The 25,000-nt window shown below is 44.7% G+C and overlaps 1 protein-coding gene and 1 long non-coding RNA gene across 3 annotated transcripts; one reads left to right on the top strand and one right to left on the bottom strand.

Moving 5' to 3' along the window:
• Positions 1 to 6,984: 6,984 nt before the first annotated feature.
• Positions 6,985 to 12,877, bottom strand: LOC147007035 (uncharacterized). Its single transcript, XR_015054449.1, has 3 exons — positions 12,517 to 12,877; positions 12,128 to 12,335; positions 6,985 to 7,305 (listed from the first exon to the last, which is right to left on the bottom strand). It is a non-coding gene; the product is annotated as an uncharacterized LOC147007035 (long non-coding RNA).
• Positions 12,878 to 14,150: 1,273 nt separating this feature from the next.
• On the top strand, positions 14,151 to 24,992 carry LOC147007034 (serine/threonine-protein kinase par-1-like). Of its 2 annotated transcripts, XM_085867620.1 has the most exons (11): positions 14,155 to 14,483; positions 15,133 to 15,219; positions 15,952 to 15,990; positions 16,494 to 16,542; positions 18,363 to 18,428; positions 18,519 to 18,589; positions 18,726 to 18,782; positions 21,702 to 21,938; positions 23,152 to 23,271; positions 23,444 to 23,555; positions 24,270 to 24,992. In XM_085867620.1, exons 1-11 carry the CDS (start codon positions 14,307 to 14,309, stop codon positions 24,314 to 24,316), a joined length of 1,062 nt encoding a protein of 353 aa, XP_085723746.1. In that variant the 5' UTR covers positions 14,155 to 14,306; the 3' UTR covers positions 24,317 to 24,992. The 2 variants fall into 2 exon arrangements, with proteins under 2 accessions (XP_085723747.1, XP_085723746.1); XM_085867621.1 differs by lacking the exon at positions 21,702 to 21,938 and having other exon boundaries at positions 14,151 to 14,483.
• The last annotated feature ends 8 nt before the right edge of the window (positions 24,993 to 25,000 follow it).

Genomic DNA, 25,000 nt, shown 5'->3' with positions numbered 1-25,000 from the left:
ACCGGTCACCAGTTCTTCATCTGCCGTAAGTCTCCAGTCTTTGGTCGAAGAGACACCACTGCTCTTCTAAAACTTAGAGGCAGTTCTCCATTTCCCAAAGATGATTCCAGGACATTCAATAACTCAGGGCTCAAAAGGTCCCAAAAGCCAAGAAAAACACTGCCGGTAAGCCGTCAATTCCAGGCGCTTTCCCCGAGTTCAATCCAGCAAGGTCCTGTGTTAGCTCAGACAATGTGATTGGTGAGTCCAAGCTCAGGTGCTGGGGCTCAGTGATGGAAGGAAAGTGAGAAGTTAAAAGTCCCAGAGTTTGCTCACAAACAGGATGTTTTGCATACATTTTTAAAAAATAATCTCGAATCCACAACTGTGCATCACTGGAGTTAACAACCATGTTTCCTCTTGAGTCGAGCAGAGAAAAAACAGTCTTTTGTGATTTGTTGACAAAATCCATTTGGAAAAAGGATTTGCTGGGAGTATCTAAAACCTTGATGTTTATCCTTAATCTGATTAACATCCCTGCTGCTTTCTCTTGCGTCAGTTCTCTCAATTGGATCGTCTTTTCAACTAATACCCTTTGGTCTCTCCTGTTTCTATATCTGGCCACTTTACTCTCAAACTGCAGGATATCAGCTTCTTACAGAGCCATTGTTGTATTATTAACATTGGTAACATTTGAAACAAGCTGCTGACAAAACACTCTAATCTGTGGTTTTTTGTTGCCCCACCATAACTCTAATGAAGAAAGAGGCTTTTTTGAGTGTTGGATACCCCAAAAGGTATCGAAGCCTTTTCTAAACCAAGTCTCTTCAAGAAGATTGGTGTTGAATTTCCAGTACGTACTTTTATGTGAGGGTTGAGGGGAAAAAGTGGCCCATGGTAACGAAATGATGATGGGAAAATAAGGATGGAAAGTAAACTAGAGAGAAAACAGCATTCCTGAAATGCGAGTTTATGTCCCACCGGTCAAGTCTCGCAAAGGATGCTCTCCCGTTTGCCCAACGTCCCAACGTATATTGAGATTCGTTGGGGTGACATTGCCTCCATGCATCTCACAAACCTATTGCTGAAAAAAAATAGACAAATCAGCATAGGATTTGGGGTGAGGTTCTGCTGTATTTCTGTCGAAAACAGGTTCAACGGTGCAATTAAAATTACCCACCCCATGCAAATACAATCATTGATATCAATTGAGCGAAATTGTCTGATGAAAGACAAAAAGAAGGCTCTTCGTTCTGCACACTCATTGGGCACATACACATTGAATAGTGTAAAATGGAAATTATAAATGACCGGTTCTCGAGAGATGAACCGGCCTTTGATAACCTCTTGGAAATGGCATGATTCAGGTACGAGCCCAGGTCTGAATAAAAAGGTCACACCAGCAGAAGAAGACAAATTACTAAAAAAAAAAGCACTGTCCCTTAAAGAGGCGACACCAATCATACTCCACATCTTCAGTTCTGCACGTTTCCCAGAGTAAAAGTACATCCATTTGTTTACGATCAAACAAACTTTTCACTTGAACCTGGCAGTTGTGACTTGCACCTCCGCCGTTCATATGTAAGGTTCCAAAAATGATATTTTTCATGGTTTATCCAAAGGCTTGAGTGGTTGCTGAGAAATTTCAGTCCCTGCTTTTGAAACAACCTTTCTTTCTGAGTGTGGCACAAGATCTTGTCAACTCCGTAAGTGGTGGCAAAAAATGGACTCCAAAACATATTGGTCTTGCAAGTACTCTTCATCAAGCTACGCGGTCAAAAGACCTAGTACGATTGTTCAACAAGGCAGGGCAGTGCCTGAGTTATGAACAGATATTGCAAGTCGACACTTCCTTGGCTGAGAGCACTCTCAAATCATTGGACAAAGCAACTGGTGCCATCATTCCACCAAACATTGAGGCAAATAAATTCAGACGACACCTGTGATAACATTGTCATCCTTGATGAAACACTTGATGGAAAGAATACCTTCCATGCAACTCAAATGGCAGCATGGCAACGAGGCCAAACTGATTCTTCTCTTTAAAATCTCGAGCTATCCACAAGACATACTTTGATTGTGCCAAATGGCCTGGAGGAACTGCATCCTGTCAGTACAACTCGTGGAAAATGCAAGCCAGTATTCACAGCACCCGTCGACGATGCCTGCTTCAGCAAATCTCCTACACAGCGAATCACACCAAACGATCATCATAGAAGGTCTTCAAAGAGCACCATGAATTGCTGAAGAACTTGGCCATTGGTGAACTCACAGAGGAAACCATCAAATCTTCAGAAACCTTTGTCTGCATAATATACAATGTGCACACAACAGACTCTGCAGATGCAGCACGGCATTTATTGTTTTCCAAGAGGGGAAACCAGAAGCCATGGCACCAACAAGTGATGCGCTCAGTTTCCATTTGATGAGAGTACACCATCAAGCAATGAAATGGAGAAATTCCCACTGCCCCACACCTGAGCTCCCTGCACCCTCTGAAATGGGATGGAGACTTGAGGAATCAGGACTGCAACACATACTGTTGGCATTGAGTCCCATTCCAGGCAGTTTCCTCGAGATGGTAGCCTACGCATGTCGGAAACAATGCAAGACTCGACGCTGCACATGCCGGAATTCAGGATTACGATGCACATCAATGTGTGTATGCCAGCAACAGATTAATGATCAGACTCCTTGCATGAATACAATGTGATATGCCAAAAAGATGTTCGGCATTCCTGAAAACTGTTTATGCTGACTGGAATTTGTTCACGAAGCAGCATGACAGAACTTTGTTTAGTTTTTGTGATGACAGACGAGCAACTTCAACTTCTGCATTTTATTAATAAACATCGTTAACCATGTAAACATTAATTAAAATGCTTCAAATATGTCTTAATCACTTTTCTTGACCCTGAAAACGTAGGTCCAGACATCTCATTTGCCAGGTTTGCATGCATAGTAAGTAAGTTACAGCAGAAAATAGATTTTTTGTTAATGTCGGTAGCAACTTTGCATAATAATATATTTTTGGCATGTTACAAATTTTATTAGTCTATAGTTTTGATCTATTGCTCAAGGGACATTTCTAGGATGCGTACATGTGATCAATGTGCATTTATTTAAACTCGTGCGGGCCCGTACGTGCAAAAAAAACAAAAAAACTTTCAAACCGCGTGCCAGAAACAACAACCACACAGGCCGTTCCTTCGCTCTCGTAACCGACGACTGGATTGGGACATTGTGTTTAAGAAAATCCAGAAAGTACAGAAATCGAGAAAGAAAGAATACAGTAACTCGATAAATCAAGAAAAAAAAATCCAGAAAGAATACAGTTATCATCACTGACTGGATTGGGACATTGTGTTTTAGAAAATCGAGAAAGTACAGAAATCGAGCAAGAAAGAACACAGTAAGTCGATAAATCAAGAAAAAAAAATCGAGAAAGTACAGAAATCGAGCAAGAAAGAATACAGTCAGTCGATAAATCAAGAAAAAAAAATCGAGAAAGAATACAGTCATCATCACTGACTGGATTGGGACATTGTGTTTAAGAAAAATACAGTAAGTCGATAAATCAAGAAAAAAATTGAGAAAGAATAGAGTACTCGTCACGATCCGGAAGTCCTGAAGTTAAGTCCTCACTATCCGGAAGTCCGGAAGTTAAGTCCTCACTGTCCGGAAGTTCGCATATCGCAGTTACGATTATTCACAATTTAGGTTTAATGGCCAATTATTCAATTAGTGCCAACATATTTTGCCTTTTCGCAATGTCATCGCAAGGAAAAACACAAAGAGAAGAGGGGAGGGGGGAGGAAACTTACATGCAAAAAAAAATTTACTTCCTGCTTCGGAGCATACCAGTGAACTCTGATGTTACCAAAATTTATGCGCCGTCAAATATGAAAACGATCATAACTTGGGGAATTGTGTTTATCTATAAATGCGCATAAGTAATCGAGAAATTATTAGAAAACACGAAGTCATCGTTATCCGGAAGTCCGTACGTTGTTACCCGTAATGGGGAACGCGGCTGAGGTTCTCTTCCCCTTCTTCCCCTTCTCTTCGGCCGCGCCCACACAGCAACATGTCCTGTCATTGGTTGATAAATAAATGGCCATAACTTGGGAAGCACTTGTCCTCACTGGTTAGTCTCGAACCTCACTGGTTCGCCTGCCTGTGCAGAGGGGTGGCAGGACGTCAACAGCAAGGCAGGGATTGACAAAGGATGGCAGTCACCTCAGATCAGGTTCTCGAGGATGAAGTTCTCCAAGAAGAAGCGCATTCTGGCCGGCAATCGGACACAAATAATGTTCTGAATAAGAGGCTCGAACGACTCCACGCTACCCCTTTTAAAAGCCATAGGCGAAGGATGGGGCGAGGAATGGAAAGCGATGCAATGTGGGCCAAATCCTGCACCTCTATTGGGCCACAGCGGTCCTGCCACGCCCTGCCAGGCTCTGGGACGGGAAACCGGCTCAGATGCCTCCCAGCTCCGGCACGGCTCGGAGCTCCTGACTTAACATGGGGCAAGCTCCCCAAGCCTACACCCGGCCCTGAATGTGCACCAAGTGCAGTCTGAATGTCGGATGGCAGCGGGCTTTCTCCGCCACCCACGGGCTCCTTCACGAGCCAAAATGCACACCCGGGACCCAAACCAAACTCCTGGATCACCCTTCTGATGCACACCCAGGGCCCGAAACCCTCCTTGTTGCCCTCGGTCTTGCCGTGGTCTGAAAACTGGATGAAGGCTGTATCAATTCCGGACGCTCACGGTGAGATGCGGTGGAGCTCTTAGCGTTTCTTGCATTGTTGAGCATCGTGCGGGACCAAGCACACTCTGACGCGTGGTGCTCCTCAAAAGAGTGGCGAATTGTAGCGATGCAGAGGTACGAGGGAGAGCGGGAATATTTTTCCCGTGTGCGGGAGGCATTTGTGGTCAAAGTGGTGAAATTTGGTGAGCGAGTTGTGGAGTTAGGTGAGGTGCCAGTTGGGAATTGGCATGCAGATTTAAATTAAATAATGGCGTGAAAATTCTCGTGTGCGGGTTGTTTAGTGTGCAGCAGAGATGGGGCATGATCGGAGGCACAGAAGGCATCGCGGTGTGCTTTTTAACAATTGCCAATTGAATGACGTGTGTGCTTACATGCTGGTCGTGTACCATGGCAAAAAGGAAAGGGTTAGAGTACAGGGAAGAGTATGAGTCATAGATATTTATTAGACCTAACTACGAGACCCCACGCAACGGACTTTGTCTCCTGAACCCACGACACATGAGGGAAGGACGAACTCTATGAATACTCATGTAATAACTGCTTGGGGATCACTGCATGTCGGGTGCCATTGCCTTTGAGTTATGCCGTTTTGCAGTACAACAACAACAACAATATATTTGTATATCTACATGGTCTCGGCTCATGGAAGAAACCGCTTCACCTCACCATGTGAAACTTTATACATATTATCCGATACCAATGGTACATGCAGTGTGAAAACAATGAAGACATGGGTCATGTGGTGTGGCAGTGCACAATGAAACCATGAGGCGTACAATGAGGATGTGAATTGATCAAATGGGGCAAGCATGGCCTCAATCTAAAGGGGCTGTCACACCTTGACGTTTTAGCCAGCGTATGGCAAGGTTTCAAAATGTATGTAAAACGCTGGCGTCCGCTTAACTATTGATGATTTTTTAAAAAAGTTTTGGGCTTATAATAACGTGTTGGACGTATGCATAACGTATTAGTAACGTACACAGAACGTTTCAATCACATATAGATAACTTATACCAATGAATGCTCAGCGTGTTGTCAGCGTTCACAACCTATGCCCAACGATAGTATAACTTTTGCATAGCGTGGCAGCGTATCGCCGACGATCACGTGGCGTAGGCTATTCATAGGCTGCGGCTCGACGATTCAAATCAGAACCGCACTAGACATCGAAGTGTGAAGCCGCTGTCACACCTTGACGTTTTCGCCAGCATATGCCGACGTATGAAAAATTTTCCGAACCAAGCTGGCACACGTCGAATACGTTATGGGTAAGTTTTGTATACGTTGAGAACACGCTGGCATATGTTGCAGTACGCTGTCATACGTCATTGTACACCGAGTACGTGGAGAAATTTTCAGCATGTTGAAAATTTATCGACGTACAGTACTCGACGTATGACACACATTCTGCATACGCTGGCATAAGTTGCAGACAAGCTAAGCGATCTTTGACACACTTCGACATACGTGTGTCAAATGCGTGTGTTACTTGTATGTTACTCAAGGGTTGAAACACGTCAAGGTAATGGTTCGCGTCAGTGTTCCAGACTCCCTGGTTTTTATTATTTTTAATAATTTTTGTTTCTTCGGTATGATGGTGATGTTGACACTTCAATTTGTAGTGCGGTTATGATTTAAATCGTTGAGCGGCATCCTTTTAATTATATTATATTGAAACCGCACAAGAAATCGAAGTGTCAACATCACTGTCATACCGAAGAAAAAAAAAAACAGGGAGTCTGGAACACTGACGCTAACCATTACCTTAACGCGTTTCGACATGAGTACCTAACAAGTAACGTGTGTCGACTTGTGTCAACGATCGCGTAACGTGCCTCGAACACGTTACTCATTGGTTAGAAATAAGTTTCGGGTACGCTAAACATGACCTCGACGTGTTTCGACTTATGAGTAACTTACAAGTTACGTGTGTCGACGTGTGTCAATGATCGAGTAACGTGCCGACAACTTATGCCAGCGTTATGCAGAACGTGCGAGTTTTTCGCTGGCATACGTCGGGAAATTTCAAGCATGGAAAATTTGTCTAACTGCTCGGAGAACTACGACGTATGCCAGCGTACTATGACGCATGCAAACTTACCCATAACGTATTCGACGTGTGCCAGCGTTTTAACCCAATTCTGCATACGTCAGGCATACGTTGGCTAAATCGTCAAGGTGTGACAGGGCCTTCAGCTGTGTTGACAGGTATAGCTCGCCACAGCGCTGCTCGATTTACAATACAACCAACAGATACACAACTTCCATTTTGCTCTGAGCTGGGAAGAAAATTCAAAGGTAAATGTGACCGCAGCAAGAAACGGAGTGGTGCACTGGAAACGGGGTAGAAAAAGGTGCAATGATAGTATGTGAGGAGATTGAAGCTGTGGGCAATACCTGGAAGTGACATTTTCAGTTTGAAAACATGATCCTCATGACTTTTTTTTTTTCATTGTGATGCGGACAGCGTGGGCCCTGCCCCTTCTCGAAGTGGTCGGAGCAGCCATGTAGCTTCTGCTTCTTGCAAGCTTGCTCCAGGAAGTGCATCCAGCTGCAAACACAAAAAAATGGATCTTCCCAAAAAACAAGTCGATTCTGTGCTCATTGAAATCTTTTCGCTTTTTAAATTGTCTGAACCTAATGCAGACCAAATGAGTTGGGCCATCGATGAATATTCAACAACAATTAGATCAGAAAACAAATCTTTCTGTGAAAATTCTTGGTTCAATTTATTTGAAAAGTCTTTGATTTCCTCTTCATTTCATGTTTTTACTGAAAATTAACCGATGAAAATAAACCCTCTGGGATTTTCATTTCTTTATGAGAAGCAAAGATTAAGTATTAAAAGTGGGTGGTGGATACTTGTGATAAATGTAGTTTCGACAAAGATAAACTCGAAAAACGTCCGATAAAAATCATCTTTTTTATCATCATATATTGTTTCGGTTGTGGGGTCGATGGAAGAATTTAATGGAGAATTTAGGATTGAATTGGGTTGTTTGTACGGTGACGTGTGGGAGACATGTCAATGTAATTAAGTAAGGAAATTGTGAGCTTCATTAGTACGTGTCACCACATGGGGTGGCGGGGAGGGGGGGTACTTTCAGGAAGGAAGGCAGGAAATTTGAAGGTGTGTTTCGGGTGGATTAATGGGGGTAGAAAAGATTGTGGTTTTCGATGGGGGAAGACACGAGGTGGTGGTGAACATCTGTTTTGAAGACCTGGAGGGAAGAATTGGATTGAAAGAGTGTGGGAGTGTATTCCAAAGGTGGGGAAAAAGAGGAATGAAAGAGTGAAGGTGAGCAGTGATTTTAAGAGTTTTACCAGAAGGGGGTTGCTGGCATAACTTAAGCGACTTGCAGAAATATGGTAGGGGGGGAGGGGAACCTATCACAGACAGAGCGGGGGTGGGGGGGCGTGAGACCGGAGAGGAGACGGTAGAAGACAGAAAGACCAATGACCTGCCTGCAGTGAGAGAGTGAGAGGCCCAAAGACTCAGCCTCACCCCGGGAGAAACCAATGATCTAAATGCCTTGGTCGTCACAGCGTGAAGCCATGAAAGGTGGGGTTTATGGAAAGGTGATAATCAGCTCGGGTTTAAAAATAAGCTTCCCCAGAATATGGTTGCCCCCCTGTGACTTTTCCTGATTTTTTTTTTCCAAAACCATGATGGGAAACAAGCAAACGTGCGGAGCAGGCAGAAGGCCCCCCCTCCAAGGGTGATGGCGTGCAAACTCACGCCCCCGAGGCTGATGATTGATGCACGTGATGTCAGAAGCCTTGCCTCCCTCAGTTTCGTGCGAGCAGGCCATGCCCCGGAGGCGAACGATGGTTCGGTGTGACGTCGAAGAAGTGGGGTTGGTTGCACATTGTTGGAGAGTGGAGTTCAGGGTAAGCGCACGTACGAGGCAGAGTTGAGTTGAGGGAAGGAACGGATGCGGTCGAAAAATAATGGGGTTTGGGAGATGGCCTGTAAGAACAGGGCTTCATGGCTGCCTTTCCCTCGACACACGAAGAGGGGGCACGATTCTTCTGCTTGTGTTGAGGAGATTTGTCTCCCATGGTGAAGCAAGACGCTGAACTTTGGTTCTTGGTTGAGTCGTGAGAAACGGACCACGAGCCTCGTGTCTGTGATGGCGATCAATGCATGAAGCAGCTGCACTGGGTCTCTGAGTCTCTGTACCTTTCATTATGTTAAACATCTCTATCATATCTCCTCGTAACAATCCTGCTTTCTCGTGTATAAATCCCTGTCTCCTTCACCCAATCCTCGTGGCTGAGTCTAACTCGGCCCGGAATCAATCTTGTCATCCTTCACTGAACCCTCTCTGTGGCATCCATGTCCTCCCAGAACCGTGGTGACCAGAACTACACACAATATTCTCGATGTGACACTCACTAAATTCCTGCACAATGTTCACACCACCTCTTTGATTTATAATTGATCCCCCTCTAAATACAACCTAAACCCCTATTTTCTCCACTTGGAGCTGCCTGATTACCTCCCATATCTATTACCAGCCCCAGATCCTTCTCCTGTGTGACACAATCCAAAATGACCCCTCTTGTCCTGTAATCTCTATTTTCATTGTTCTTTCCCATCCCCAACACCCTGTGCTGGATTAAGGTCTCGTAGGCCAAGGCCCTTGAGATTTTGAAGGCCAAATTCAAGATTGACCAAAACGACGATTTTGATCATGAAATTTAATCGGAACAGACTGCGGTAAAGGGCGATTTGTCAGACTTTCAAATATACAAGTGCCTGTAAAATCCAATTCGGCTTCGAAATTGAGAAACGAAAGATACAGAAAACAAATTCGTGGAATGTATGAATATTCAAATTCCACCCTGCTGAAACACCTTCTTTCATGCCTTTTGATTGGCAAACGATGCGATCACTTCGGAGAAATCGATTTGCTTCATCAACTCGGATTCAACATAAAGCAGAGTGAGCGTGGACACGTGCACCTGCCCCATGGTTGACCGAAGACAATTTTTCACGTGCTTTAGTGCGCTGAAGGAGCGTTCACCCTCGCAGCTCGTAGCAAACATTGAACAATATATTTGGAGAGCAACAAAAATATTGGGGAATGTCTGTGTCAAATTTGTTGTGAATAATGTACTTGAGCTTGTCCGATGCATCGATGAACTTGGAGTATTTCAAGCAAAGTTCTATTTCCTGAACTATGTCCATTACAACGTCAGCAGGGTACGCTGAAACCAGTTTCTCTGCTCTGCGAGAGAGTGTATCATGGTCGAGGCTGTTTGCCGTGGGGATGAATCCAAACAGATCCGTGATTTTCTGATAGCTCTTTCTTCTCCTGTGGATTTTTGTCAAAAGGCGATCAAATATGGAGAAGTACGTCTCAACTCTGAACTTCTCCCTGCCAGATTTTGGGGTTTCTTCTTCCTCGTCATTTTCATGGAAGACCTTTTTCGTCTCTTGACCCGACGATTATCATCAGTGTAAATGATGGATGGTCTCAACCATCTTTTTGGCGCGGTCCTGAAATGCATCAAATCTTTCATCATTTCGAAGCGACTTTATGTATCCATAGAGGGCATCATAATTCTGCTTACCTGCTCCGACATCTATTCCAGGTTGTTGGAGACATCTGTTTACTCGATCAATGTTGCCAAGTAGATCAGACCAGACAGAGCAACATGATTGCTGTTTCGGTCAGTTCCATCTTCTCAGCCAATGCTTTGGCTCCCAGTCTCACTGACGGAGTGTCTTTAGGGCGCTTGGCTATCTTCATTAGCGCCTTCTTTACGTCCTTGTTGCTTGCGGAAAACACTTTACAAGCGTCCACGCGAGCTGACCACCTCGTATCAGACTCGGACAAACATTTGAGTTTGATGGCACGTTCATTGAGTGACTTATTTAAAATGGCCCATCTTTGGGGAGATGCTGACATAAAGTTATACACGGCTTGAATAAGTCCAAAGTATTTGACGGATTCAAACTGTGCACAGCACATGTACCCACTGAGCCAATGGATTAATTTTACAGATTCTTGCTTGTACGTCTGAATAGACACCAGGCATGTTGCTTGCATTGTCGCAAGACTGTACTCGACAATCCATGAGATCAATCCCATTGGCTTCCAGTACCTCTTGCAATTTTCCAAACAGATATTCACCATCGTGATGCTCAATGACGATGTACTGCAGAAACCTTTTGACGGCGCTACCATCTTGCATCACATATCAAAATATTACCGTCAACTGATCAATATGCGAAATGGCTGGCGTCAAATCAATGGAAACACCATAATATTTAGCATCTTTTATTTCTCACACGATGGTAGATTAAACTTCTTCGGCCTGTAGTAGCATAAACTCGTCGCATGTTGTTGATTACAGGTACGATACATTTCCCTTTCCCTTGTTCCCATACACTTCAAGATGCTGGGCAAGAAATGGATCGAATTTTGAGACTAGTTCAAGACAACCAAGATAGTTTCCATTGTTTGCACAACCCAGCTGCTCAGTCGTGCCCCGAACAGAAGCCCTCTTTCGGCGAGGAACGATATTCCAGAGACAATTCGCTTCAGGACAATGATCCAGTAAGCTTCCTCGTGGAGGGACCGCTGTTCAAATGATGTGTGAATCCTGTCTGTCTCCTTCAATTCGAGCGACTTTCTGATTGCGAGAATATGGGCAGTCCCACGCTCGAGACAGGCAGAGGCATTCTTCCAATCATTGAATCCGATTCGAAAATTACTGTGATGGCTTTCGTGATCATCGCCGTCGGGACATAGGAGTTTGTACACGGAGCAGTGAAGTTTACCGTTTGATGGAGAAAACAGCATCCAGTCCCTGTTCACCGTTTCCCCGTTTGTGAGTTTCCGCTGAAAGTGTTCGCGCCGAAAATACCGTGTTTTATCTGGATTCACTCGGGTCGTACATGAGAAATCTACGTTCCTATCTTGGCAGGGAGGATTCTGGATGAAGTTATCCACGAGTTCTGCGGAGAGAGTCCATTCAGCAGGATCAGGATGGAAACTACGAGCCGCAGCACTTGCTGCAGTTGTTCCAATGCTTCTCTCGTTGCTCGATGTGACGGTGTTGGTATCATCAGGTTTCGAAATGTGATCCAGTGCGAGATTACTTGATCCCTCGACATTGACATCAGAAGACTCTGCAAGCGCACATTCCGTTTGGTCATCTCGACTCTGGTGAGGTGAAAAAAATTTCAACATGGATCCAGACAGTCTTTTTGTTTCTGTTTGACGCCTCTTCTTTTTGTCGTGTTTTCAAGTTCCACTGTCGTGGTGCCGAATATATCCGTCGGCGATAGTTAAAAACAAAAAAACGACAAATAAGAGCAAAACGAAGAACTGCAAGTGTCAGGATGCTCGATAACTCACAGGAAGGTAAGAGGGTCCAGGATGTTCATACTCAGCAGGAACGTGACTCCACCCATCAGCCAGACGATGGCGGCGACGCCTGTGATTGGCTGATTGTGATCACGTGGTTCCACGCTCGTTGTGGACGATCACGATCTGGCAGCGTGCCAGCCGCCTTCCCTCACGGTGTGTTCAGCCTTCCTCCACATGTCGAGTCACGTGATTAATACTGAAAAAAAAAAATCTCGTCGGAAATTTTCGTCGGCCAAGGCCCGGGCCTCAGGGGCCGAGTGGTTAATCCGGCCAGGCCAACACCTCACACTCGCTCAGGTTAAATTACATCTGACAATTTATACAAGTATCAATACTTTCGTGTATCTCATCACCATCCCCTCTGAGACCCACCTCACCTCCAAGCTTTGTGTCATCTGTAAATTTGGAACGCTTCGTCTTTACCCCAATTATAAAACTTCACAACTTATTTATAACTTCACAATTAATGAAGGTTAAATCTTCAAAATGTCGTCTTGTGTCGCGTCTCGATGACTGAAATGCGCGAACTTCTCGGCGGGATTGGTCACGTGATCTGGAGAGTCCGACAACACGTCATTCCGTCACGAGGTCATCTTGTTAGTGCGCATGCGCGAACACTTCCTATGTTTCCAAGACGTTGCAAATCACAGAATAAACAAACATTGACACCGTCGGGTAACATAACTTTTACCATGAGCTCGTTTTTTAAATTTAATCTCAACACAAACCTCACTAACTTCGTTTGACGTTCTTCCAATCAAATCATGTTTCAAACGGATTTCTGTGGAAACTCGCCAAGCCACCTGATTGGTCAAGTCGAACCACGTGATCAACCAGACAACCGTTATTTTCATAAACAAAACGAACCTTTTCACGTCGTTTCAGTTTGGTGATTTACAGCGATCGATCAGACTTTGTTCTTTCGCCTTTTGCTGATATAAAGTGTCTATTAAGAGCAATGGATTCTAATTTTGGACAGAAACATCAGTTGAGCTTTGACAACAATCCCCCATCTCCATCACGGGTGGAATTGAGGTGGTCCAACAATCCCTCATCTCTATCAAGTCTGTATGTGATGTTGGCTGACAATTGCCCATCTCCATCAAGGAAGGGATTGAGGTGGTCTAACAATCCCTCATCTCTATCACGGGTGGAATCTTGGTGGTCCAACAATGCCGCATCTCCATCATCTCCATGTGTGAGGTTGTCTTGCAATTCCTCATCTCCATCTCGGGTGGAATCAAGGGCGTCCAACAAACCCTCATCTCAATCACGGGAGGAATTGAGGTGGTCCAACAATCCCCCGTCTCAATCACGGGAGGAATTGAGGTGGTCTAACAATCCCCCATCTCCATCACGGGAGGAATTGAGGTGCTCCAACAATCCCCCGTCTCCATCACGGGAGGAATTGAGGTGCTCCAACAATCCCCCGTCTCCATCACGGGAGGAATTGAGGTGGTTGAACAATCCCTCATCTCTATCAAGTCTGTATGCAATGTTGGCTGACAATTCCCCATCTCCATCATGGGTGGAATTGAGGTGGTCCAACAATCCCTCATCTCTATCAAGTCTGAATGCGATGTTGGCTGACAATACCCCATCTCCATCATGGGTGGAATTGAGGTGGTCCAACAATCCCTCATCTCCATCACGGGAGGAATTGAGGTGCTCCAACAATCCACCGTCTCCATCACGGGAGGAACTGAGGTCGTCTAACGATCGCTCGTCTCTATCACGTCTGTATTCTATGTTGGCTGACAATCCCCCATCTCCATCACAGAAGGAATTGAGGTGGTCTAACAATCCCTCATCTCTATCACGTCTGTATTCTATGTTGGCTGACAATTTCCCATCTCCATCACAGAAGGAATTGAGGTGGTCCAACAATCCCCCATCTCCATCACGGGAGGAATTGAGGTGGTCCAACAATCCCCCATCTCCATCACGGGAGGAATTGAGGTGGTCCAACAATCCCCCATCTCCATCACGGGAGGAATTGAGGTGCTCCAACAATCCCCCATCTCCATCACGGGAGGAATTGAGGTGGTCCAACAATCCCCCATCTCCATCACGGGAGGAATTGAGGTGGTCCAACAATCCCCCATTTCCATCACGGGAGGATTTGAGGTGGTCTAACAATCCCTCATCTCTATCACGTCTGTATGCGATGTTGGCTGACAATTCCCCATCTCCATCATGGGAGGAATTGAGGTGGTCCAACAATCCCCCCTCTCAATCACATGTGGAGTCGAGGTGGGAGAGAAATTCTTCATCTCCACAGTCTCCAGAACAGAGTTTGGAACACAGTTCCTCATCTTCCTTGCCTCTGGATATCCCTCTCCAGGTAAGCGAGATGTTAAGTGTTATCTCTTTTAAAGATCACCTGCACTTTCCACCGGTGAGCATATGCGATTCATCAGTGTCTGTGAGTGCGTGAGTGAGTGTCATTGAGTTCGTCAATTCGTAAACACTTCGCTCAATATCGCTTGAACCAACATTCGATTTTGATGAAACGTGTGGCTTGTTAATGGGGTCTTCGAGGGGTGGGAGGTTTCTTCGAAACGACCCACACAATTTCGATGAAACTGACCACAACCTTCATCACCCATGATGTACCAATTATTGTTCACAACATTAAAATGATCAGGGTCTGAGGGGGGTCTGTGGGGAGTTTGAGTGCCTGTTGCTCCTTATGCAGGTGAGCTTCGGGACAAGCGGTCCTATTTTTTGTCATGGAGAAGACGTGTTGGTTGAAGTTAAAAACCCACTTTATTCCACCGATCAATATCATGTCCCCTGCAGTTGAGTTCCGAGATGTGAGCAGATCCTCACCTTTTATTTGTAAATTTTCATTGTGAGGTTTGTGATGAAGTCACTCGATTGTTAAGGTGTAATAACGATACTGAGAAATATCTTGTTTAAAGATCTTGATGTATTCTTTCTCTGATCTTCGAATGAAACATGACGTTTTCTCAATTTGTATTGTTGTTCAGATCGAGAAGTATGACGTCATCAGAAAGCTCGGTGAAGGAGGTCAGGGAGCAGTTTACAAAGCGAGGAACACCTTGTGTGGTGATGAGGTACGGAAAGGTGTCGTGCTTTCAGGGTTGTGGTCAGGGTTCATAAAGGTGAACATGAAAAGGTTTTCCTCTACCTGTACCTCCATCTGTAAATTACTTCATTAAATCTCAATTCGCTCCCTTAAAGTTTCCTCCAACATGTGAAGTTCATGTAAATGAGTGTAAATGTGGTAAAATTCACCTCAATTACCTTGCTTATCCTCTTCGTGCATTTATACACTTGTGTATGCTTGGTGTTGGCTTAATGGTTCACGTGGTGAACTTGGGATCTGAAGCATCCTGAGTTCAAACCCCACTTGGCTGTTGAATTAATAACAGGTGGGGTTGATTCTGCCTGTCATCCTTGTGAGGTCGGCAAAATGAGTGCCAGCTTGCTGGTATCCTGTGTCAGAGTGGCCACCCATCCAGGATTATGCCCAACAGCCAAGGAGACTGCTGAGGTAGCACCAACGCTCTGCACAGAGTATGGTCCCAATGGATGGATGGATGGAAACTCATCTCTTTTTCCCTGAAATCTGAACTTTACCTTTTGCTGATGGAGCCTGATGATGTGATTGGATGTTCCCCTTCTACCTTTGATAAGTATGTTACCATATTGGTCTGCATGTTTTGTGAAGGTGAGCACGATGCTTGTGAGATGTAAATTGATGTAAATGGTCTGACTCACACCTGTGCACCTGGAACTGCATCACAAGTTTATGATCAACTTTTACCTGTCTGTTTCTCTTCCAGGTGGCAATTAAAATTTCCTTGAAGAACGACTTTGAGAAAGTGAGTTTATTTCATGACATTTGGGGTTAGAGTGCAAATCACAGCGAAATGTGACTTGACCTGAAAGGTTCGTTCATGATTTCCACCTGTTGGTCGAAAGTAAACAGATTAACAAAGTAAACAGGTGTTACTGGGACCAATTAAAACGTCATATTTACCCTCAACATCACAAAAATATAAATATTTTAACTTCAGTAAGGAATATTCCTGAGAATATGGAATATCATGAAACTTTGTCTCAAGAGAGTATTCAGTCCTGAAATGTATTTATGAGGTTAAAATCTCGGTTTTGGGGACTACCTGGACTCATACATTGTACCCCACATGTCGTCACTTTATTCTCTCTCTCTCTCTCTCTCTCTCTCTCTGTCTCTCTCTCTGTCTGTCTCTCTCTCTCTCTCTCTCTCTCTTTCTCTCTCTCTCTCTCTCTCTCTCTCTCTCTCTGTTTCCTCCATCTCTTTCTCTCTCTCTCTCTCTACTTCACTCTCTCTCTCTCGTTGCAGTTTTCAAAAGAAGCCTCCATCATTTCTTCCTTGCATCATCCAAACATCAGTAAGTGAGCATTTCATTTTCAATTATAAATTGTTTTTTCATCGTGATGATGTTAAATCAAGATGCTTTGTTTGTATTATTACTGTTATTCACTGAAAAGGTTTGTTTTCCTTCATTTGAATATGGATGGGTTGAGGACCCTGGAAATCTTTCCAAAAAGTAGGCCATCTTGTGCTCGTGGCATGGTCAGATTACCTGCATGGGGTTAACTCTTTCATTCACAATACCTATCGGTGACATGTTCGGACACGGATACAGCAGGGATACAATGGGCCAAATGGTCTTTCAATGTGCGGCATTTTCAGCACGGTGCATCCACTGAACTTCCGAAAGGACCGTCTGGTGAACCCTCACATCGACCTTCTCAACGATAATCCTCTTCAGGAAGTTCAATCATTCAAACTCCTCGGTCTCACAATCAGCAATGATCTTTCTTCGGCAAACCACATTCCAAAGTTGGTCTCCAAGGCCAGCCACTGACTGGGCATCCTACGTCATACAAGGCTGTGAGGGTTAGTACACCTTCCTTGGTACACCTGAACTCCTATTAAACGACAAGACTTTCATCCGCAGCTTGATGGAGCACATACTCTCTCCTTTGGGTTGGCTCCCCAACCTCACACCTTACTCAGGTCAACGCCATGGAAACCAAGACCTTCAGGATCATTGGAATCTTCTTTGTGGGCCGATCACTTTCCTGTCGCAGACAGGGAGGTGGTTTCTCTATCTCTACGGCCGATCTTTTCTGGTCTGATCTTGCAACCTCTGCTCTTTCCGTGCTTCCCCAGCCTTTACCCCTCCACCCAGGGTCTCTGCTGGGCAGGCAAGGTCCACCATCAATCCCCTTCTTGTGAAACTTCCAAAATCCAGGATCACTGCTCATCTCCACTCATTCGTTCCTCTTTCTTCCACCTGTGCAACCAAACACCACATTCTTCCCAATCTTATTCTTCCCTCCAACTCTTCACGACAGCTGTTATCACCATTTCAGATAAGCCCCCCCTCCCTCATCCAAAAACATGACAATTTCGATCCCATTTAATGCCCCCCCCTCCACCTCCTTCCAAATTTACAGTTTTTTTCCGAACTGACATGATGTTTCTGGTTCCATCCTGTCCACCCCATGCGTCCTCCCCACACCCATTGCTTGTCCCAATCTCCCCCTATTTTGTTTTTCAACCCCACTATAAGTGTGTCTGTCTCTCTCGTTCCTTTTGTTCTGTTGTCTCCTGATCTGTTCAGTGTTCTCGCTCTTCCATGAGCCTTGACTCTGGAGATAAAAAATTAATTGTATTCATTTAATGGTGAAACAAAGATGGGGAAACATGAGATTGTGCCTTTTATTTCCCGATATAATGAATGGAAGACAATGTTTGATTCAGAAAATCGATCAGTCAGATACGAGATGGAATAAAGAGTTACCAACTCCATCACACTCCCAGTGATAACAACTTACCCCAACTCCATCACACTCCCAGTGATAACAACTTACCCCAACGACTTCACACTCATGATCATGGATGGTGTCCCGGATCTATGGACCCCTGAGGTCATCCATTGAATGTACACAAACTACGTTCCCAGCACGAGGAATGTTCAGATCACCCTTTATGTGGAACTTCGTGCTGAGTAGACGTGGGTAGCTCTCCACAGTTAAACTACATCAGTCATGTGACGGAAAGCCAGACAAAGGCCTCACCGTGTCACATTTGAACCTCCTCTTCACTCAACAGATGTAGTTATCATAATGAGGATTTGTTTTTATTTCTGCATTTTAGTTCTGATGATTCTTTCTCCTGCACACTGTCATCCCCATGTAGTTCAAGTTTATGACATTAACAAGACCGAGGAGATGATGTTCATGGTCCTGGAACTCGCACATGGTGGTATGTTTTTCATCAATCTTCTGTTCCGAAGGTGTGTACCTGTGATCAAATCTGATCATTTCACTCACTCATGGCAACTTATCCACACAGGTAGTCTGTTGGATTATCGGCAACATCATGCACCAATGACAGAGGAGAAGATACGTCCCATCATTTTCCAGGTGAGCTGAGCCTGTACTGACGTCATTCTTCATGATGTTCAACGTGTGGTTTAAAATCAGGATTTTTCAAATGAACAACATTTGTTGGAAACTCCAATTTGCATAACGACCCGTTAATTCAGTGCTTTCCTTCCAGGCGGCGTCTGCACTCAGTTACATCCATAGCAACAACATCATGCACGGGGACATCAAGGTAAAACAAATCTGAACACAAAAACCTCATGATGATGTTGTCATCGCGGGACATCAGTGAAACACTATCACAGAAGGGAGAGGTTTTTCTTTGGGGAAACAGGAAAATGTGTTGGAAATGAAGGAAAGTTTTTTCTGGAATTGTCTCATTTGAACTGGTTTGAATGAAGATGAACATAACAAGGAGACTGAGCACCCTCAGAGACCTTGTTGACCTTGGTACACATTGATAGCAATTCACTAGTCAAGCTCATAGTTACTGTAACAAGGATCGGTGAAACCTCGTGCAGCGTTGAAATCAGATGACGTCAGGGGGTGAAGATACTTCCACATGTTACAGGTGAGTTCAGGTTACGTCATTGATGAAGATACCTCCACATGGTGCGGGTGAATTCAGGTAACAACAGAAGGTGAACAGACTTACACATGTTACAGGTGAATTCAGGCAACAACAGAAGGTGAACAGACTTACACAGGTTACAGGTGAATTCAGGTAACAACAGAAGGTGAACAGACTTACACATGTTGCAGGTGAATTCAGGTGATGTCAGTCGGTGAAGATACTTACACTTGTTTCGGAAAGATCACAAATTGGTTGTTGATTGAGGGCTGGAGCAACAAGCAGTGTGAGGCAGAAATGGGAAACACGAATAAGAATGAAGGGTGTATTTGTCGGGATGTTGTTTCGAGATTGAAGGTGATGTTAACGTATTAAATGCAGGAACCCAGTGAGTTCTCACCTCATTTGGGCGATTTTAGAAAGGAGGCCAACTACCAATATATCAGCTTGTCTTCTCTTTCGTGTAAGAGAGATTATGTGATTGATCCAGATCTTGTTCAGATTCCCGAAAGGTGAACATGCTTTTCCAATGTGTACCTTGTTTCCCTCCTCACCACAAATCACAATGCCAAATATGGAAATCATTTCACATTTTTCAGGGTCTTTTCTCCAACTTTTATTTTTGGAGAATTTGCCCATGACCCAAAACACGTGATCTTGATCTTATCATCACTCATGTTTATCCCGGTGTTGAGTGCCAATAAATTGAGATTATCAGTTTCAGCTGTTACTGGCTGTGGTTCACATTTGGTTGGTTGTTTGCATTTTACAAAGTCGAGGCTCATGAAAAAGCTGGTACAAGAACACTGAATGGATCAGGACACAACAGGACAAAATCAACAGTTGAGAAGGGGGGTGGGACACCAACAGCAGAGTTGAAGGCCAGTATCGAGGCAGATTGGATGGACAAGCAATGGATGTGGGGAGAAATGAGGTGGAGAAGAGGATGCATGTGTAGGACAAGATGGATACCAGAAGGAAACTCTGAGGAGGGAAATCGGGAATTTGGATGGAGGAGGATAAGGGTGTGGTGGAGTGTGGTGCAGTGTGAGTGTTAGCAAGGGTAGAAAAGATCACGGTTTTCGATGGGGGATGATCTGAGATGGTGTTGAACGGCTGTTTGAAGACGTGGAGGGAATTATGAGATTTAAGAGAATGTGGCAGTTGGTTCCACAAGTGGGAAGAAAGAGGAACGAATGAGTGGAACTGAGCAGTGATCCTGCATTCTGGGAGTTTCACCAGATGGGGATCAATGGTGGACCGCGTGTGCCCAGCATAAACATGGGGGGGGGAGCGTTGTGGAGAGGGGAAGGGGACAAAGCAGAGAATGCAAGACCAGAAAGGAGGTGGTGGAAGACAAATAGACCAGCGACCTGTCTGCGATGACAAAGTGACAGGCACATAGACTCAGCTTCATCACGGGAGATTGCAATGATCTTGAAGGCCTTGGTTTCCACGGCGTCAAGCTCAACAAGATGTGAAGCTGTGGAACCAGCCCAAAGAGGAGAGCAGTACTGCCTCAACTTGTGGATGAAGGCCTTGTAGTTTGATAGGAGTTCAGGTGTGCCAAGTTCGGACTTTGCACGACGGACGATGCCCAGCCAAGTCAAATGAGTTTTGCCCAAGAGAGATCGTGGCTGACAGGGAGACCCAGCAGTTTGAATGAATGAACTTCCCCAAGAGGATTGGGAAGAAAATCGATGGGGCGGTTTGTCAGACGATCCTTTCGGAGAGAGATCGAGAGTGAGAGTGTGAGATTTGTCTGGATTGAAAGACATACTCCAAGTGTTTGTACTGCATCAAGGTGGCAACATGTCCAAGGTGGAGTGACCTGGTCTGAATCCAGATTGGTGATATGAGATGAGGTTGTTCGAGAAAAGAAATGATTTCACATCAAATGTGGTGATGGATTCAATGACATTGCTGATGATTGCAAGTCAGCTGACAGATCTGGAGTTGAGGGGAAACTGCAAATCTCGATCTGTTGAGGGAGTGTTGTTCCACCAACAAGTACCCCATGATTGTTTACACAGTGAACTTTTCATGATCAAGTCCGTGACAATCAGAACAGGAAGGGTGATAGAATACAGCCTTGTGTAACTCCTGTGGATAAATCAAAAAGGTCGATCGGTCCATTTTCAGTTTCCACACACGACATGGAATTGTGATCCGTGCTTTCATCATGTCCATCATTTTCTCTCTGATGCCGTATCACCTCACGATCTTATGAGGTATTTTATTGATGTGATTGTAAAATGTTAATTCTCATACGTACAATAAGTAGATATTTTATTGAAACGTTCATCCTTGTATTTGTCCCACTCAATGTACTTCAACTATTTTGAAATGGATCAGCTGATGAGATGCTGAAAAGGTTCATTGATCACGTGGTGTGGCTGTTTGCTGTTACGGTGATGATCCATGTTTTGTTAAATACATTTCATGTTGTTTCAAGTAAATGAAGATCGTCCTTTTCATCGGAATAGGGACATGAGTTGTGTAAAGCACACGTAACATTACCTGGTGAAAATGATAACTTATCTTCCACGCTTCCATTTTACTCTTCCATCCATCCAACAGCTCGCAAACATCTTGTACAACGACCTCGGAGTCCTTAGGGTCGCCGACTTTGGCCTTTCATGTGTGTTTGAACCTGGAGCAGTCGTGTTTGGGATAAGGGGAACACCTGGCTACATGGCCCCAGAGCTGCACTGCCCCGAGGGCTACAATGGTCCTGCGGTCGACGTGTGGGCTCTTGGGGTTGTCCTGCACTTGTTGATAGACCGATATTTCCCATACTCGTGGGAGACGATCAAGGTGAGTGTTTCCTCCTTACAATCGACCGAACCTTCGTGACGATCTTAGTGTTCATGATCGATGTGAATGTCGATACAGTGTTCTTTCATAGATATGAGTATCTTCATCAGATTTCACATCAACACAGACCAGAGAAATCATGAACAAGGTTGAAAGAAGAAAAACGTTTCTTGTTTTCAGAAACAATCATTTCACGGGATCACATCATTGCCATCGTCAGACAGTCGGGTTGTACATTTTGTTCACTGCTTGGTTTTTCTCATCCTTGGCAAAGTAAGAATGTAAAAATGATTAAAATAATTACAATTTCCATCAACAATATGAATTTTGGAGTGAATAGGCTCAAATCATTGTGGTTGGATTGTCCAAGAGGTCGTTGGTTCGAATCTAACAATGGCCCAGTCATACTGAAGACGAAAACCTCAGACATGTTGCTTCTTTGCCTTACGACCAACACTTGAAGGATAAAGCTGCGACAGACCCGATGTGTTGGTAGCGATGGGAGGTGGGGGATCGTATTTATCCCTTATTGCCCCTTCTGTCTTCGGAGAGAAAAGTGAGGTCACAAGATGGCGTCGCTGGGACCCGTTGTGCTTTGGACTGCAGTCAAGTCCAATGTTGTCTCATGTTTGTGTCTGCAAGCACGCACAGAATATGTGTGACTGCTTCTCCATGAGCCTTCAGATTCAGATTTGGATGTGCCAAACCCTGTTACAGTGTCAGTGATGGCGAAGCAGTTTTTTGGCTTGGGTAAAATTGGGTGGTTTGCCATTGCCTTGCCAGACAGAGTTCGGGCACGAATTTGTTATACCTTCATGGTGCCGGTGACAGCTCGCCTACTCTTCACGAAGGACACCGTGAGGTGTTTAACGTTCACCAACTAATGTCGGCAGATGGGACACCCAGTTTCCGTCCACCCGAGGGAGGGTACACACATTGATGAATCACTGTGCTTGTGAAACACCAGGGTGACAGTTTATATTTGGTTCCGTGGGTTTGGATTCAAAGCCAGGCGAAACGGCTTCAAGGCAAGTGGGCAAACCTCTCGGTCACCCTGTGAGACCCCATCATCCTGAGACGATGAAAGAAAAACTCTTGATATAAAGTTTGGATTGTAAAACACAGAATCTTTGAGTTCACTTTGAGATGAAAATGTTGTGGGCACCTGCTTGGTGAATGAATCAGTGAATTTTACAGATCTGTCTCTTTGCAGGACGTCGGATGCAAGAATCGGCCGTTTCACTACAAACCTCCCTCTTCTGCTGGGTCCCAGTGCGCTGAGCTCTTAAAATCCATGCTCTGTGTCGATCCAACAAAGAGGATCTCAATGAAGGTGTGTGATAACGGGGCAGCTTCTACTTTGGATATTTTATTTGATTTACCAAAAGTTCGAGCAGGACTGTGAAATTCACTATTGTGGGACTGAGTGGTTCTTGGCCAAATGAGATGGCGTGTGATGGTAATTACTCAAGATTCTGGATGGACCGAGTTGTTTTACCTTGAAGGAGATCCTCGTGCATCCATGGATAAACAAGAGGACACCTGGTGTGAAGAAACGTTCCCGTGACTCCGAGAGCACGGATGCAAGACCAGCCAAACGTCTGTGCACATCTAAAGGTACTGGTTCTCTGCTGGACTGTGGTTCTGCTGTTTAACATCTACTGATTCTCGTGAACCTCATGAGCCAGTTCCTGTTATTTATTCTGCTCATTATTCATGGATCAATAATAATTTGGCCTGGGCTTGGCCACGTGGTGTGAATCATTCCCCTTACGATGATGGGAGCAATTTTCGAGTCACCTCAGTCTCAAAACATCAGCAGTTGGATTGGGCCGACTAATGATGGGCCAGGATGAAGCCTGTGCATTTCATTTTGTCTGCGATGGAGTTGTAAGGCCGATTTTCCTTTTGCTTTGGCATCTGCTTTCCCTGTCAACAATGGCGTGAACTGTGGGGGAGTGCAAGTTTGGGCAATTATGGGATGTCAAATCTGAAGCAATTGGGCCATCCCGTGGGAACCAAGAACTCGCCCTAAACTTGTACTTGATCACCACTGCCTTCCTTATTTTTCGTTTTTCACCTGCATTCTTTCAGGGTTTCTCATTTACCAACATCATGACTGAAGTAACTGTGACTTCCTGTTCAACTTGAGTGTTAAACATCCTCAATTGATACTGACCATGATTTGGTGTTTGGTGTTTGATCCAATTGGTGTTTGTGTGTGGATTGCTGCCTTGATTTATATTTCTTGGACCTGTTTTTGTCGGATGCCCTTCGTGTCACACATTGGTCCCACCGAATGGATGGTTTTTCGACTCGTATTCATCGTAGGACATTCCAATGATGTGGAAAGACTTGGCGTCCTCAGCAAGGAGTGAGGCAGGGGTACCAGCCCAGACACGAGAGCAGTACTCCATCAAGCTGCAGTTGAAGGCTTTGCCATTTGTTAAAAGTTGAACAGGAGCAAAAGAGAGAGCTCGGACCATCATTATGGAGAAATGCCAACACTTGCAACGGTGGGTAAAATTGGTGACTGAAAACCATCTTCGTGAGAATGTTGAAAAGTAAAAGCAATTGTTGAAATATTACGGTCATGAATGTTCCTCCTTGACACCATGCCTGTCTGAATTTCTCGCCCACCTCCCCCCTTCCATTGAGAGCCAAGTTCACAGTTTCCGGGCCTTCTGCAATAAAAAGGCCAATACAAGGACATTGAGCCAAGTTCACAGTTTCCGGGCCTTCTGCAATAAAAAGGCCAAGACAAGGACATCGAGCCAACTTCACAGTTTCTGGGCCTTCTGCAATAAAAAGGCCAATACAAGGACATCGAGCCAACTTCACAATTTCCAGGCCTTCTGCAATAAAAAGGCCAATACAAGGACATCGAGCCAAGTTCACAGTTTCCGGGCCTTCTGCAATAAAAAGGCCAATACAAGGACATCGAGCCAAGTTCACAGTTTCCGGGCCTTCTGCAATAAAAAGGCCAATACAAGGACATTGAGCCAAGTTCACAGTTTCCGGGCCTTCTGCAATAAAAAGGCCAATACAAGGACATCGAGCCA

This window comes from Eptatretus burgeri, unplaced genomic scaffold, assembly GCF_056783735.1.
Source record: "Eptatretus burgeri isolate ZD-2024b unplaced genomic scaffold, Ebu_testis_v1 Ebu_testis_scaffold_885, whole genome shotgun sequence".
Classification (NCBI taxonomy): domain Eukaryota; kingdom Metazoa; phylum Chordata; class Myxini; order Myxiniformes; family Myxinidae; genus Eptatretus; species Eptatretus burgeri.
The sequence above is the reverse complement of the archived record's forward strand: the minus strand, read 5'-3'. Positions and strand labels throughout refer to the sequence as shown.